Source organism: Panicum virgatum, chromosome 9N, assembly GCF_016808335.1.
Source record: "Panicum virgatum strain AP13 chromosome 9N, P.virgatum_v5, whole genome shotgun sequence".
NCBI classification, from domain to species: Eukaryota; Viridiplantae; Streptophyta; class Magnoliopsida; order Poales; family Poaceae; genus Panicum; species Panicum virgatum.
The window spans coordinates 39,844,423-39,861,257 of NC_053153.1; the positions used below are offsets into that span (position 1 = coordinate 39,844,423).

General features: G+C 43.4%; 2 protein-coding genes across 6 annotated transcripts; one reads left to right on the top strand and one right to left on the bottom strand.

The window, feature by feature from the left end:
* The first annotated feature begins 8,302 nt into the window (after positions 1–8,302).
* LOC120691226 (NAC domain-containing protein 102-like) lies at positions 8,303–12,479 on the top strand. Of its 4 annotated transcripts, none has more exons than XM_039974247.1 (6): positions 8,303–8,417; positions 9,267–9,448; positions 10,609–10,856; positions 10,952–11,095; positions 11,460–11,787; positions 11,938–12,479. In XM_039974247.1, the coding sequence occupies exons 1-6, from the start codon at positions 8,395–8,397 to the stop codon at positions 12,201–12,203; spliced, it is 1,191 nt and encodes a 396-aa protein (XP_039830181.1). In that variant the 5' UTR covers positions 8,303–8,394; the 3' UTR covers positions 12,204–12,479. The 4 variants fall into 4 exon arrangements, with proteins under 4 accessions (XP_039830181.1, XP_039830183.1, XP_039830184.1 ...); XM_039974249.1 differs by lacking the exon at positions 8,303–8,417 and adding an exon at positions 8,424–9,154; XM_039974250.1 differs by lacking the exon at positions 8,303–8,417 and adding an exon at positions 8,424–9,154 and having other exon boundaries at positions 10,612–10,856.
* A 1,300-nt stretch (positions 12,480–13,779) lies between these two features.
* On the bottom strand, positions 13,780–15,490 carry LOC120693286 (putative UPF0496 protein 5). 2 transcript variants are annotated; one of them, XM_039976706.1, is made up of 3 exons: positions 15,305–15,490; positions 15,239–15,258; positions 13,780–15,125 (listed from the first exon to the last, which is right to left on the bottom strand). In XM_039976706.1, exons 1-3 carry the CDS (start codon positions 15,362–15,364, stop codon positions 13,976–13,978), a joined length of 1,230 nt encoding a protein of 409 aa, XP_039832640.1. In that variant the 5' UTR covers positions 15,365–15,490; the 3' UTR covers positions 13,780–13,975. The 2 variants fall into 2 exon arrangements, with proteins under 2 accessions (XP_039832640.1, XP_039832641.1); XM_039976707.1 differs by having other exon boundaries at positions 13,780–15,258; positions 15,305–15,449.
* Between the last annotated feature and the right edge of the window lie 1,345 nt (positions 15,491–16,835).

The window sequence follows — 16,835 nt, forward strand, 5'->3', positions numbered from 1 at the left end:
AGGCTTATAGGATTAAGCCAAGATACTTACATTGACAAAGTGTTGAAGCGGTTCAACATGGAAGAGGCAAAGAAAGGGTTCTTGCCTATGTCACATGGCACACATCTTAGCAAGACTCAGTGTCCTACGACGACTAATGAGCGTGAGCGCATGAGCAAAGTTCCATATGCCTCAGCAATTGGATCTATTATGTATGCAATGATAAGTACACGCCCAGATGTTTCTTATGCTCTAAGTGTTACAAGCAGATACCAGTCTGATCCTGGTGAAGGTCACTGGACAGCTGTGAAAAACATTCTTAAGTACTTGAGAAGGACTAAGGATGTGCTTCTTGTCTATGGTGGTGAGGAGGAGCTCGTTGTAACGGGTTACACCGATACTAGTTTCCAAACCGACAAAGATGATTCAAAGTCCCAATCAGGTTATGTGTTCACAATGAATGGTGGTGCTGTAAGCTGGAAGAGTTCCAAGCAGGAGACCGTGGCCGATTCTACAACGGAAGCCAAGTACATCGCAGCTTCGGAAGCTGCGAAGGAAGGTGTTTGGATAAGGAAGTTCCTTATTGAGCTTGGTGTGTTTCCAAATGCGTCCAGTCTGCTGGACCTTTACTGTGACAACAGTGGGGCTATTGTGCAAGCAAAGGAGCCTCGGAATCACCAAAAGAGCAAACACGTTATGCGGCGATTTCATCTCATTCGAGAGTTCATCGAACGTGGTGAAATTAAGATATGCAAAATATATACATATTTGAATGTCTCAGATCCGTTGACAAAGCCACTCCCGCAGTCCAAGCATGAGGCGCACACAAGAGCAATGGGTATAAGATACATTCTAGATTGACTCTAGTGCAAGTGGGAGACTGTTGGAAATATGCCCTAGAGGCAATCATAGAGATGATCATATTTCCTTGTATTCATGATTAATGAAGTGTTCCTTGAATATCCATGAAAGACAACTTGTATTGATTGACAATTATGTGAATTGTCTGTGAGACTCTTTACTTGTATGGTTATTCTAAAGTTGTTCCTAGTCGGAGTTCATGTGAGGACACACATGGATATTAGACTAGCACATGTATTAGTTGGTGACTATGTTTCACAAGTCATGGACATGTAGATGTCAAACTCATAATGTGGGCTCATGTGGGACATGAGTCTTAACTGACCCAACACGAGAGATGATGATTTCTCATTACACAATATGTACGCTGTGTCCTAAGATCTGAGATCGTCGTATGTATTCAAGATATGAACCGACTTACTTAGGAGCCATCAAACGCTGTACCGTAATAGGGTAGTCATAAAGGTGGCTTTCAGGTCTGTCAAGAAGCATGCTGTGAGACATAGTTGGTCAAGATGGGATTTGCCCCTCTCTACAAGAGAGAGATATTTCTGGGCCCCTCGAGTGATTCGGATCAGGAAATGCTTGGCCATGCTGGGGTTAAGAGTTAACCAAGGATTCCGAATCACAGGATCGAGAAAGAGCGGTTGGCTTGGAGCTAGACCAAATATTGTGTGGCAAAAGGAACAACATGTATATGACATTGTGACGGCTCGTCTGATATGATCTTTGCGTGCGTATAGGAGTTGACATGTCTTGCTAGAGGCCGCTGTCTACTATTGAGCCGAGTAAGAGTACTTGGGCCATGTCTATTCGCATGTGAGCTCATAGGGTCACACACTTAAGGGAAAAAAGCCTGATAAGGATGAGATCCGAATTAGACTGGGCTTAGGTGCACTAATGGGCCATTTAGGCCCAAAAGGGGGCACCCAAGGTGGGGCCCAAGGCAGCCCACCTAAGGGGCTATATAAACAGAGGAGGGGGCGTCTAAAAACCCTAGCTATTTTTTACTGTTCGCATGAATAGTAGACGCCGCTACAGTAGCCGTGCATGAGCAGTACCACACGTGAACAGTAGCCGCCCCTCCTGTGCGCCAAGCCCTAGGTCGCCCTCGCGGATCTAGCAGTCCGAATCGCGACGCTTCTTCCCGTACGTGTGGATACCTTGGAGGTGCCGCATCTGCTGCACAAGGACAAGTCGCACGTGAGGAGGTTCTCGCAACTGCACTGCCGGCTTCCATCTGTTCGACTACATCGACGCGCGACAGAAGTTCCGCATCCGTGCGTCTAGTGGTAATCTCGTGATCTATAACAGCAGTAGTTTCTGGTTATGGGGTAAAATTTTTGTTTTGCGTCCCCATATCCCTACAGGAACAAATCCAGTAGTCCGTCGGTTTCACCCGAATCATCGACCGTGCGTACAAGATCGTTTTGCATTGGAGCATTAGATATTACACACAGACATTCCATACATATCATAAAACAAGATAAGAGTTATTACATAACAAGCACAACCCTTAATGCATGCCAGTACTATAGAGTTTCAAACGCATAGATCCTATGGTCATAGGGTTGGTTAACATGCAGGCCATATTTCACAGGAGTTTATAAAAAAAACATTCGGAGGTGTATGGACTCAGCATACACTCCGGATCTTAAGGTCTTGAAATCTTGACATTCCAGCTCCTCCTGTAGCAGCTGAACACACACAAGCACAAACACTAAGTACAAAAGGTACTCAGCAAGACTAACCCAACTAACCAGTACAAATATATAGATTTCAAGGATATGCAAGGCTTGTTGAGTGGACTGGTTTGTTTGGTGGAAACATTTAGACTTACTAGATACTAACTTTTATTCAAACAGGTCCAATTACTAATTAAACTGAAAGATAAACTTTAGTTATCACATTCATTCAAACACTTCTAGGTTCAGCAAACCATAACTTTATCAAGGTTTCATCATACTTACTTTTTGATGTTTATGCAAGATCAAGCGGTATTCATAATCGAGAAGTGCGGCAATTCGAATCGATTATACACCCTGCAGGGGATCCCTGATCACACGTCATGTACGTGTTCCCGGGGTGGATTGTACATGGCAACCTTTGGCGACTAAGAACTAGACCCTGAACCAAGCTTACCCAAACCCAGGTTCGTGCCCCCATGAAGGACCCCTCGTCAGGCCTGATCTCAACACGGGTTTCAGGCTACGACCCCACCACCTATGTCCACGTCGAGTGGGGTAATACTCGGTTCAAGAATCTGGGCCAACCAAGTTACATCGGCTTACCGGTCTCATTCAGCCGGCATGCAAATCAGTACGTTGAATACTTGATCAAGATTAAATATGCCATAGATCCTTATTTATTTGGAAGTGAGGGCAGAATCAAAACTCCTTTTCTATTATGCACTCAACGACTACCATACTTGTTTTGTATTTCCTTTGATTGAATGGAGTGAACCTTAAAGTAGTACACTTTCAGACAACTTGGTTCAGTCTAAACTAATTGAAAGGTGGCATAGATGTCCTTAGGTCAAGAAAGTTAAACATGCATAAGATGGGTACTCAAACAACTCCTAGACTATGCAGTACATAAATAATAACATAAGTAAATTGAAATTAGTAGGCGTAGATGCTCCGGTCCTTGCCTTGCTTTCTTTTCAAAAGTGAAGCTTTGACTTCGAATTCCTGTACGTACTGATCATGATCAACTTCCATTCTCCTTCCTGGATCCTCGGACAGCGACTTGATGAACTCGGCTCGGAATGACCTCAAATGAATGTGTGGGGCGGTACTGAGGCTACTGGTGCAAGGAACTGACGAGAGACAGTTTGACAGCAACGAAACCCAGTGGCAAAAGGAGTTTGGGCAAAAAGAGGAACGAACAGGCAGAAGGTTGAAGATGACCACCTTTGGGCGGTATTTATTCGAATCAAACTGCCATCCCTTGAGTACACCTCATGCTAGATCGACTGTGCATTTGTGCTGGCTCAAACTCGAATAGACACGTGCCATACTTCGAATTTGGCCGGAACTCAAATAGTGGTGCTCAGGGAAGATAAGAACGGCACCGTTCCTCCCTGTCTTGTTTCTCTCTTCTCTCTTCTCTGAACCCACGACTTCAGGCCCTTGGATCTCCAAAAAGCATTAAGGATCATCAAAATCTTCCAAAATAAATTTTATAGATTTGACCAGCCTCTATATTTTTATTTACAATCACTTGACTTGATTCAACTTCGATCATGCTCAAAAACAGCTCCAAACATTGCTGAAATTGTTGGATTTACATCTGAATTTAGTGCTTCAGCCCAAACCTCCATCTTTAGGCCCAAATATCTCCAACTTCTATTTCTAAACATTAATATCTGAGAGTTTTCTATATTTTTCGTTTCAAGCACTTCTTCAAATTCAGCCTCTAACATAGCTAAAAACTTCTCTAAAGCTGACTGTGTACGTTGGTTTCAGATTGAACTTCTCTGAACCTGAAACTTGCAGTGCATTTTTCTCCAAAAATCTCCACTGAAATTCAAAATATCCAAAAAGCAAAGTTGTAGATTTGGAAATTCTCTAAACTTTTGTTTCGAGCAACTTTTCAAATTTGTCCTCTAAGTTGATCAAAACTTGAACTGAATGCGTTAGGTTCAGGTTGTTTTCGGTCAAGCTGTCTCAATCTTGCTGATTTGAACCAATTGTTTTTCATAATTCTATTCATAAACTCTAAAATCTCCCATAAGAGAAATTGCCGGTGAAACATCAATCTACAGCTTTCATGTTAGGCGCCTCTCCGAATGTTAGGCACTCAAGTTATTGAATATGTTAGTTCTTAGGTTCATGGCGCATCACTTTTACCTTGATCTAATTTATTCACAATTTATCAACAGAAGTTATCAACATGTTACATTAATTTATCAGTTAGTCTAGCTTGTTGCTGCTTTTATCATAAGTTATCGGTATCTGCTTAGTTCTTACTAGGTTAATCTGTTTGTTCCAGCTTGTTTTAAGTTTTTACCATAATTTATCCAGCTTAGATCTACTTTAATCGGCTCCCATCCGTGATCTGATCACGTATGCTAGTTGGATCTAGATCTAGGTGTTGTTCGCAAGTTACATTGCTTTAAATGTAGCTTGCTCCTACCCGATCGGCTGAATGATAGCCAATTGCTGGCGTCATCAATATCGGATGGCAAGCCGATAGCCTCGGAATTTAACATTTACCTCTCTTGTCAATTGCAGGTCAAATTGACTAGCATGCCAGCGCACGGCACACACGCGCCTACTTGGGTTTAGTACTTCGGTGTGAAGCAGATCTCTCCGACCCTAGCGTATGTGGAGCGCAGAGATCCGTCTTGCAGATTTTTGCATCAACAAAGAGATACATTGTTAAGGAGAAAATCCAGTATCATACTGAAAGTATTGAAAGCATAAGGACCAAGTAAGTGCTTGCGGATCCGCTTACCAAGTCTTACTGCCCAACAGTCGACATGGGTCTCGTAGAGCCTATGATTTCTAGATTACAAAGAGGTATAGTGTTTATTTTGAGATGGATAGGTATACTTGTTGTGTCATGATAGAGCATGCTCTGAATATCAATTCATTAAGAAGTAAATGGTAAGTATGAGAAGTAAGAAAAACGAGATCACTTCTACGACATGTTCCCTACCGTATGCCGACATGTTCCCTACCGTATGCCGACCTCTATGACAGTGTCATGGCAAGTGGCTGCGGGTACTAGCAAGGTATTCCCCTCGGTCAAGTTATTACCCACCCGATCTATTCCTAAACGACCCATAAGATTCTACCAAATATATCAAGAAATGCAGGAAAGCTAAGAGTTTTCTATCATGAAGATGAACCACTTTTTTCAGAATAAATTTGTATTTTTTTTCTTGTTGCTCCGTGCTCATCGCCAGTTCGGCTCCCGTCCGCCCCGTCCAAATTTGATGGAATATTTTCTAACAAGGGACCGACGTATTTCGAAAAAAAACTATTTTGCGAGTGCTTGAATATACATATAGATATACACCAAATTTCAAGGATGTAGGAGTCAGCTTCTACTGCTACATTTGAATTGGCCGGTCTTTAGGACATGACATCTTCTTTTTTTAGGCAGTCCCAACCCTTCAACTCAGCTGGTTTCCATAGCATTAAATATGGTACCACATAAACAAAAAGCTGAGTTGGCAGGAGAGTTAATGAGAAAAGAAAAAAAAATGAAGAAATCGGGTCTCATGCAAGAAATTATATCTACATGAAAACCAAGACAAAAGAAAAGGTGATTGGAGGGAGTAAAGAGAGAAGAAATATAATTGGATAGCAATTTATTTTGAAGAAACTATTCATTGGGGATGTAGTTTTTATGAGTAGTATCTATATAACATGGCAAGTATAGAAACTACTAGTGGTGTTTTGGATTGGGATTGTCCTTATATATAACTAACAACTAAAGTGTAATGGTATCTTTATTCGAGGCCGGTGACTGCAGGCCGTAGACTAGTCAATTCAAAGAGCAGGAGCAACACCTGTCCCCAGCTGTATCTCAGAGTACGCACTCGTGCGGAGGAGGAGAACTTCGACGCCCTTGGGTCCTTGCGGTCAAGTCAATAACATTAGAGCAACTATAATGCTGCAGGTTGGTGGTCTTCTCGTACAAATCCACATAGAACTTTTGATTAGGTGGCAAAGAAAGAAAGAGGGAGAAAAAAATATAAGGTGTAAAACTATAAGATCACTTTCACCATGGTACGAATTATTGTTGCCAAGCAACTCATAATATTTCCTTTCACAAATTATGAAATAATGTATTACTATAAGACAACTTATAAAACAACATATTGTATATATTGTCTGTTACATCGTTTAAGATGACATGGCAATGCATGAGACTGTCTATTAGTGAGTGGAGACCAATGTATTTTTTTTTCAAATAAGGAAAATCCGGCCCTGCCATTAGTACACATATATAAATAACCACTCCATTCTACACATATGTATTCAACCGATTTCAACGGTGTAGAGCTATGACATGCCAAGCCATTAGCCAATTCAAAACACGGCACAAATAATGCTTGTATTGGACTTATTCACCTTTGTCGCCGTGAAAGTTTCTTTTTTCAAATAGCAAGACTCGGTGCAATAACTTTTAATCTCTCATAGACGATTCTTATATTCCCTCTATTTTTATTTATATATCATATTATGTTTGTGCTAATTCAAATTTGATAAACTTTGACCAAATTTATAGAAAATAATAATAATATTTACAATATCAAATTTATTTCATTGAATCCACCATCAACAGTGGATTGCATATTTGTTGCCATAGTTTTTTATAGATTTAATCAAATTAGATAAATTTGACTTAAGACAAACCTAATATGACATATAAATAAAAATGGATGGAGTATGGTGAAATCTAAAACAAAGTACACTCCTGGAAGCATCTAACTTGGATAAAGACTTAATTAATGTCTCTAAATTAACTAAAAAAGGAATGGGTCAGTTAAGCATGTGCACACCAGGGTTGAGCCTTTGCAGCATAATTGAGGAAAACTCAAAATGGTCTTCAAAAAAAAAGAAAACTCAAAACGCAAATGTAATATGGTGTTTTTTCCTCAAAATTTTGTACTGGTGCAGTATGAACAGAAGCCACGGAGTTGACTGTCAAGTGAAGCTGGAGACTCTGCTCTGCAACTTAGTATCAGGAAGCTTCAGAGGAAAATTGACAAAAATAGTAGTGATCGGCCTGCTGGATGGACAGGTCGTATGAACTCCGTTGCTCAAGTGGCATCTGCGTGCCGAATGGAAACCATCCGCCTGGAGCAGCCGACGTCGGCGTGGCGTGGCTGACCTCAGCTGCCAGCGGCGGGGCGGGGCGGGGCGGGAAAAGGGCGCGCAGTGGCAGGCGGCTGCAAATAACGGCCAGCCTGCAGGGGCGGACACGTCCAACCGCGGTAAGGCCGCTAATTGTGGGCGGGGCTCGCGTTAACCGCGGTTGGGTTCGGGTCGGCCCACGTCGTCGTCTCCTCCCATCCCGCCGCCCCGCCTGCATTGCGTGGCATCTGGGACCCACCAGCCTTTCTACCCCACCTGTCACTGCCCGGAGCCAAGCCGCATGGTTCAGCTGCCTTTCTGGAACTTCGGGTGGGCCCAACTAGGCCCGCCCATCCACCACTCCGTCCGCGACGCGAAGCGCTGGTCCCACTGAGCGGACCCCACTGGGCAGCGAGAGCAGCGGCCCCGGCCTGCACGCTGCCTGCTTAGCACCAGCGCGCTTATAAATCGGCGCCCCCTCCCTCTCGCCCGCGCACGCACGCGCCGCCCGCTCGCTCGCCTTCTCCGGCCACGCCGCCTGCCCGTGCCCGAGTGCTGCCTCGGCGCAGCCTCGCTTAGCCAGCGCCGCGACGAGCGAGCAAGCCGCGGTTTCGCTCTCCCGTGGGGCTCCGTGGTGCGCAAATCATACCCCCTCCCCTCCTTCGATCCTTCCTTCTGGTTGGTGTTGGGGCGATCGGATTTGGGTCTCACCAGTCGGGATGACGGGGGAGTGGTGGGGGACATGATGCCATGGCATGCGATTCGGTAGGGGTGGGATCCTGGGAGTTTGTTTGGTGGCTTCTATTCGATTTCGAGCGGCACCTCTTCTTTGATTTGCTCGTCCTCTTGCTTCTTGGACTGGGCGGCTTCCGATTTTTGCTGTGATTTCTCACGGGAGCCTTTGGGTTTCTTGGCATTCTTTCGGGATTTGGGTTGGCTTCAGTAAACTTCGCGAATTCCTTGGATTTTCTCACATTAATGTTTCTTGTGTCTTCATGGGTTTATCTGGCGCTTGCTTTAAGAACTCACAGGTTGTTCTGTTAGTCTCTGCTATTTGATGATAAATTGGTTGGGTGGTTCCAGAGTTCTGGCCAAATTCGCCTCTGTTCCCGAGTTTATCTCCCGCTACTGACTTTTACCGGAGGTTTTGGGTTTCTGCATGTGTTCTTGTTCCTTCGGTGGCTTTCGATTTGTGCTTTGATTTCTCAGAGAAGCTTTTGGGATGGTTCCTGGGTGTCTTTCACGGGAGATTTTGGATTCCTTTTTGGATTGTCGGCTTTAAAATCTCAGCAGAGGGTGATTACTGGTCATCCTCTCTGTTTGTTGTCTTTTCCAAACATCTTTAATTCGTGTTCCAGTTCTGTGATCGCCACTATCTTCATTCTTGGTGATGCCTCGTGTGCGTGTGCGTCGGTATCTTGGGCTGCAAAGCCTTTTTCCCTTTCTGTCAAAACAAGAATATCTGAGGCAGGAACCTTGCTAATAATAGTGGTGACCTCTTTGTAAGTAATTAGGACTAGAAGCATGCACAACGCTCAATAGGGAAGGGTAGTAGGGTACGGATATATGTACTTCTGAATGTTAACCAAAAATGTCATGTGTCTCTTGTTCCAGGACAACCATGTGTCCCTCAAATCCTGAGCTGAAACTGGCAGCACTTAACATCAGTATCAGGGATTCCTGGAGTGAGGAGGAACTTGTCAGATTCTTGGCAGAGAGGAAAGCCGAGGATCCCCTTCCGCAGGACGTGCTTGTGGGTCTGGACTTCTCCCTCGTTGATCCACGGATCTTCACTGGTGAGAATCCAGCTTATGCCCAAAGATACAAATCGCATTGTGCCTTCTGTTCTGCAGTGCTATCTTCCATAAGAAATTCATGGTGTCTTGCTGTAAACACAAATACTATGATGTAATGGTGATATAATCAGTCATTCATTGCTGATCACTGGTGGTTCAAACCACGAAAGATATTATGGCTGCATAGAACTTTGTTTCGGGTAAACATATGATTTTATTGAATGCCTTCACATTAATCGGGATTTCTTGCTTGCTTTCACTGGGAAATGCGAATTGTAACAGCCATCTTTCAGATTTGCCCATTTCTGTTTTATGATGTACATTGTGAAAACTCTACCATAGAAATCTGCAGTCCACAAATTCTAATTCAGAACTGACCACTGGTTGGTAATTTTTTTTTGAATACATAGAATTGATAATTGTGTATGGTAATCCGTTTGAAAAGATTTTGGACCTTTGAAGAAAGCACAAAGGGTCTGTGTATAGTTCTTGTGCACAGCTGCTGTTGCAGAAACTGCTGCAATATACTATAGTGATATGTGAAATCATTTGCATTTTATTGAAGTATCGCAGCTTTCTTTGAAAGTTACATCAACTGTTTGCCTGTTATACTGAGAGAGTTTAATTGACATCTTCATGGTTAACCAGCTGACTGAATGCTTTGTTGTCTTCCTTGGCTGGAATTTTTGAAGTCTTGTCATCCAAATCCAAATATAGTAATTTGTATAAATCCTAGACTCTGCAGCGTGTTGCCACTACGCATGTCTGTTATTTACCCGATAAGTTTATGTCATCATAATAGGCCAATCATTTTATGCCATCACTTGAATTCAATCCCCAAAACTGTGGTTTAACTGGAATTTGGCGCATAGTAAAATAACGTCTTCTTTACTCGAAATTGGAATCCTTTTCTCTCGTATTACTATTTAGTACAGGGATCCGACTTGGTAGCATGTAATTTATTGGTTTTGTTGCAAATTGTTTGGAGCTGAGTAGCTAGAAGTGTGATTTTCACTATTTGACTGCAAATAAGACCTTATGATTTGTCACCATTTGTCATTTGACTACAAATAATATCTTATGATCATCATCATTTCTGTGACTACCCTACAGTCACGATGATCCAGCAATTTTTCTGACAGAGGTTACTCATCTTGTAGTAGACACATGGTACTTGAGCTGGTCAGATGATCAACAACCTAATAACAGTGCTGAAAACAGTATCAGAAAGGCAAAAAATGGATACTGGAAACATGCGGAGTCATGCAAAGTACCAACAAGTATAGGTATCATGGGCGTGAAAATTATTTTGGAGTTTTATGAAGGTCAAGCACCATGTGGCAAGAGAACTGGGTGGGTGATGCATGAATATCAAGTGGAACATAATGACGAAGCTAATCTACCACAGGTATCTAGTGGTTTCTCCTAGTCATTTTGCACATGGTTTGTAAGCTTTTCTCCAGGGATGACGGCTGATAATGATATCTTTTGCATGTATGACAGGACTACAAGTCTTTGTGTAGAGTATTCTTTCAGGGTGACAAAAAGCTAGATGCTAAAAGTCAACAAAATTCTATGAATGTAGATGCTCATAATGATAACTTGGAGACTTACCTTCAGTATCTTGCCAAACTAGAAGAGCCAAAGGTCTGCTCATCCATTTGATCCCATTTTAGTGTATATTATTATTATTATTATTAATTGTGAAACACTGGAACTTATCTAGTCTCCAATTTTCAATTAGGAATAAACCCATTGGCTCCTTACTTAGCTGGTGTATTCATTTACCTTTTATTTGAACTGTTCATTTTTCGAGATGCTTGAGCAATTTTGAAAAGAACACAAAAGAATGTAATTTCTAAGTGCATTATTATATCTGTTTGCGGCCTCAAAAATATTATATATGTTTTTCTTTCAATGCTTACATATTTAGTTTGCACTATAAACATTAATATTGTCATAATATGGGATTTCTACTTATAAGCTTGATGAATCTACAATCTACGTACAGGTGACAGCAGATGCAAATGAGGAGGATGTTTGTTCTAGCAAAGTACAGTTTGAACAAAAACATCAGAGTGCTCTAGATGATACTGATGTTATTGCTACTGGGGACTACATAGAGCTGAATGACCTACTAACCTCAGAAGCCTCTGCATCAACTTCAGAAAACTCAAGCAAGCGATCTATGGTTTCTGAGGATTATTTTGATAGTGATGCATTCCTGCATGAAATCTTGAAAGGCAGTAACACAACTGATGGACAAAATCAAGACCACAAGTTTAGCATTGCTGCACCTACTAAATCAGCTAATGTGGTACTCAGCCCTTCAGAACAAGGTAGCATGGTCCTTCTGTTATGTTATAATTTAAGAGGTCACTAAACTTCCTTCTTGGATTTTAATTAAGAGTTTGGAAACAAAAGGAATATAGAACCTCGCAACAATTTCATTAGTTTTCTTACAAGTGGTACACTCTTCTTTCTTGCAGGGGTAGTTCATTTCCATGATAACAATGGCATGGTGCCTGTAACTTCACATCAGAAGCCAGTGCCAGAAGGTGATAGAGGTGAACATTCAAGCCAGGGGTTTCAGCAGCATAGTCTTTCTGTGTCTTCCTATTTCCCAAGCAGCCACGTGAAGGGAAGCCATTCCAACAGTTCTAATAGCTCGCAGAGCAGCATCAAGTCTCATAAAGAGCAGTCTACCAGTAAATTTGGAAAGATAGGAAAGTACTGCTGCTTCGGATCATTCTAGTCCAATGCGTAGCTTCTGTTCTATTTTTGTACAGGATGGAACATAGGGAAGGATCTGTTTTTCCACTTCATCATTAGGCACATGATACTGCACAAATTGATATAGTGACATTGGCTGATTGACGCAACAAGTAGTTGCCATATCTTGTGGAATTGAAACTAGATGGTAGCTAGTTTGAAGCTACCTGGAACAAAACAATACGAGCTGTGGAAAGTTTTCCACTTTTTGTTCATTTACTGATAATGTGGTGAATACCTTGGGCTGATGATTCTTTTATGCTCAGAAAAGTGACCTAATATCATTTTTTATCAATAGGTGTGCAGACTAGTAGTGTATTCTTATTGTCTTTCCACGGAGATTGGTAGTGGCTAATCTTCTGCCAATATCTCTACTTAAATTTGTATGATGCAGCATCCCCTTTTGGTGAATAACACTTATTAACAAATGTTTTCTTATACCTTTTGCTAATGGAGACTACTTTATTTGATTTATGGAATGTAATTTGTGTTTCGATTCAAAATGCAACCCGTTTGAGACCAAAAGAATTGCATGTCCCAAACTGAGTGGTGGAAATCAGACTATGAATCCATATACAACTAAATTGGCTTGTGGCAGCAAGCACCTGCTAAATCTACAGCTTATGATACCTGCACATTGCAACGCCAGTGCATTACTGCATATCATTTTGCACCCTGTCATGAAATAAATTATGTGGAAGTAAAGCCATCTTAAGTTTTCATTATGCATAATTTTTACTACCTACTACTGTATATTTTCTCATGGAGTATACCAATTCATCTGGGGCCATGCTTGCACAATGAAAGACATTGGGTTTGTTTAGTAGCTATATTTGGCGATTTTAATGATTAAGCTGATTGAACAGCACTGGTGCTTTACTAAAAAGAAATGTCTGACAGAAGGCAACCATTTTGGAACATTCTCATGAGTTATGGTTCTTTCCTCTGACATCTGTCACAATATCCATTTCAGAAACCTAAAAAATAACATGTGTAAAAAAAAGTTTTGGGGTCACGGTCCTATCTCCTATCAATGATTCTGTGGAAGTAAGCCTGTGTTGTTGCCAAGCACACGGGACACTGCGCTGCTAAGCAGATTCCTGATATAAAGATATTGTGCAATTCTTGGTGTTTTAACAAAACATATCTCAACATTTCCTCTCTATGTTTTAAGGTGATGGACACTGAATCATCAGATTATTTAAGTAAAGCCTAAAATAAAGCATGTAAGTGTTCTGAATTTGGCAAGACCAGAAAAAATATATCAGAGCATGATGTCATAAACATAAAAGAACATTCAATGCTGGTAGCAAATCGACAAACTTTCAGCAAGAATGTTTCCTCAAAAAAGAAAAAAACTTTCACGAAGACCAGAACAAAGGTGAGATGGATTGCAGAATCATCAGGTTCAAGTGGCTGATGCACCATTAGTTTGGAAGTTCTATCAAGTTCTAGTAGGGTAACTGATTCCCTTCTAGGTTAGGATGCATCTTGAATTGTGCTTGCCACTTCACAAATCATCTATTTGAAAACTTAGCATGGCCAATGGATTGTGGAGCTAATTTCATGGTAAAACTATAAACATAATTTCAACCATGAATTAGTATATCAGTCAGTTGATATCAGTTTCATGTGATCCAAAATTTCCACTCAGATCATCTCATATGTCCATCACATAGAAAATTCACAACACAAATGAAAGTGCATCTTCTGACATGGATATACCTCTCAATCTACCATTTTTGTTCCTTGATGTCAATTCGGAGGATTGATGATCCTCTGCAACACGACAGTCCTAGCACGCCGGATGTCTCGACTACACCGGTCAGCTTGATCCCCCAAGTCATCCACGCCCTTCATGAACACCTCCAGCTTCTTCTTGACCTCAATGCCAAGTCTCACTGCCTCCTCGCCGTGTTCTGCCAGCTCAATGCAATCAACCATGGAGGCGACTTGAACCTCCAGCCGATCGACGAGCACCCGGATGGCGTCCAGATCCTCGATGGCAATGAAGGTGCCGACCTGCATTGCGCTCACCACCTCCTTGTGCCCGTGCAGCGCATCCTGGTACTGCTTCAGGAGCGAGTCCACCCACTTCCCCACGGAGCCCACTGGCAGGGATGCCGCGGCGGCCAGCGCCGCCGCGACGGGCGGCGCGGCGATGGCCGCGGCCACCACGGAGCAGACGAGCAGCGCGGCGAACGTGGCCACGAACACGACGCCGGACACGCGGCGCCATGCGCGGACCGAGCGGATCCGGCCGTCCAGCCGGCTTTTCCGCTGCCGGAGCTTGCCCAGCATGGCCAGGTGCTCCCGGTACACGGCCTGGAACGCGGCGAAAAACTCGGGCGTGAACGGGTCGCCGGCCGCCTTGAACCGCCGCAGCTCGCCCAGCGCGTGCGCGTACCGGTCTGTCGCAGGCGCGGCGCCGGGATCCTGGGCATTGCCCTCGCCTTCCCGTAGGCGCTGGAGCGCGAGGTGGAGGAGCAGCTGGGAGTCCCGCGCGCGGCGGAGCGAGGCGTCGAGCGCGGCGAGGAAGTCGAGCGTGTGGAGGCTGCCGTCGAAGTAGCCCTCCACGAGGTCGAACAGGTCGGGGCTCCGCCACACGTCGCGCTTGCTGGCGAGCACGACGCGGACGACCTCTTGGTTCATGTCGAGGAGGCAGCCGGTGACCTCGCGGAGGGATCCCAGAGACAGCGACCGCACCTCCACCCCGGACGCCACCGCCGAGATGGCGCGGCTCGCGCGCCGGCGGAGCGCCGCGTCGAAGGTCCGCAGCTCCGTGTCCGCTGAGCACGCCGCCTCGTACGACCCCGGCTCGTCCTTCTCCTTTTCCTCCTCCCCCTCCACCTCCGCCGCCGCCGCGTTGGCGCTGCCCAGCCGCCGCGGTTTTACAATGCCTCCGCTGTGACAGTTCCCCATTGTCGCCGAATCAACCACGGAGCAGGGACAAACGCTGAATCCGGGGAGCAATCAAGATTCAGGACCAAGAGCTTCTGTAGAAATCAAGAACTGTACCCGGACGTGTGAACAGTAGGTGGGAGCACGGTGCTTGGAGCGGAAGCAGACGCGGGTTTGTAAGGGGGGATGTGGAGGTGCGCCACGGAAGGAACCCGGAGGGAGCCGGTGATGGCTTGCACGCATGAGGAAGCTGGAGGACTCCTCGTGGCTGGCTAGATGTGTGGAGATGGGAGGCAAGCCGGCAATGGCGATGCAAGCAAGCAACCAGGGAGGAATTGAAGCAGCATTTGCTTCGTGTGATCGTGTCGACTGTGAAAGTGAAACTGTTGATAAGTTGAGAGCGTGCCTGTTTATCTCTCCTCCTGAAGCGAGAGACTGTGAGTGGGGCCTTGCATGTTTCGACATCGACAAAAGACTTTTATGACATTCTTGCAAGTTGCAACCAAAACTACTCCCTTCGTCCTTTTAACTTTTCTAAATTTATATACTTTACTACGCATATATATATATAATATTAAGATACAAAGCACATGGCATGGCATGAATCTAAAAAAATCAAAACGATTAAAAAATTGGAGCAGAGGCAGTAAAACCAAAACCAATAATTTTTCATCATTATTTCGATAGGTATGATATTTAATAATAAATTAAGTGTTATGATACAAAATTATGGAAAATGATGATGAAAAATCATAATATATTTTTTGACATATATTGTGATGCTCACTACAACCCTACAAACTCTTAAAATAAGATTCCACTTTTATATGGTAAAAAAAAGATAAATTGTATTATGAGATAAACTGGACCAAATGGTATAATTTAGGGGGTCAAATTATGGGGGTTATTTGGAATTTGGCCATACTTGAGGAGAGAGTAATTTGAACATTTTGCCAATGCTATAACAATTTTTTTTTTTGAAACACCAATGCTATAACAATTGTTCATGAGCTCATGAGCATTCACTAGTAGTTAGACATGGTAACAGTTGATCTATCTGCGTGGCAAGATAGGTGAGTTGTGGATAGCATAATAAGTGGTGATTGGATGCTTGCATATCCCTCCAACCCGCTTGTATAGTGCAGGCCCAACTTGTAAGTCTTTAGTATCGGTAACTCATCCGCTTTAAATAAAATATAATCCGCTTTAAATAGAACTTTAGTAGCGGACGGGTAACCCGATACTAAAGATTAAAAGTTTTAGTCTTGATTATATAGTACCTACCGGTTCGAAAATCAGGACTAACGTCCTTTTCTTGACAGGTACTAACTATGATTTTAATGTAGTGTCACTACTAGAAAACACGTCAAGATCCGCTCTAAAAGTACTAGCATGAAGAAAAAAAATCTGGTACTAGCATTAGTGCTAGGTCTTTTTCATGCTGGTACTTTTGGAGTGGATGGAAGCCTAAGGAGACTTTTAGTATACTACTGGAAAAACGCACATTCATCCGCGGCCGTTAGTACCAGTTACGGCTTTGGCCGGTACTAACGCGTAATTTTAGTACCGGACAAAAAGAACAGTGGCCATGAGAGCCTATTAGTACCGGCTGTTGGCTCCAGCCGGCACTAAAGTGCGCCACCGACAGGCTCTGACCTTCGCCTGCAACGGCTAGTGACAATTTAGTACCAGCTGGAGCCACCAGCCGGTACTA

Excerpts from the sequence above, each read along its gene's own strand:
- LOC120691226 (XM_039974247.1), top strand. The coding sequence starts at position 8,395 with ATGATGCCATGGCATGCGATTCG. Across the intron at positions 10,857-10,951 it reads ACGAAGCTAATCTACCACAG|GACTACAAGTCTTTGTGTAG; the intron begins GTATCTAGTGGT and ends CATGTATGACAG. Across the intron at positions 11,096-11,459 it reads CCAAACTAGAAGAGCCAAAG|GTGACAGCAGATGCAAATGA; the intron begins GTCTGCTCATCC and ends ATCTACGTACAG.
- LOC120693286 (XM_039976706.1), bottom strand. The coding sequence starts at position 15,364 with ATGCGTGCAAGCCATCACCGGCTCCCTCCGGGTTCCTTCCGTGGCGCA. Across the intron at positions 15,259-15,304 it reads GTGGCGCACCTCCACATCCC|CCTACTGTTCACACGTCCGG; the intron begins CCCTTACAAACC and ends ACCGTGCTCCCA. Across the intron at positions 15,126-15,238 it reads CCTACTGTTCACACGTCCGG|CGGAGGCATTGTAAAACCGC; the intron begins GTACAGTTCTTG and ends GAACTGTCACAG.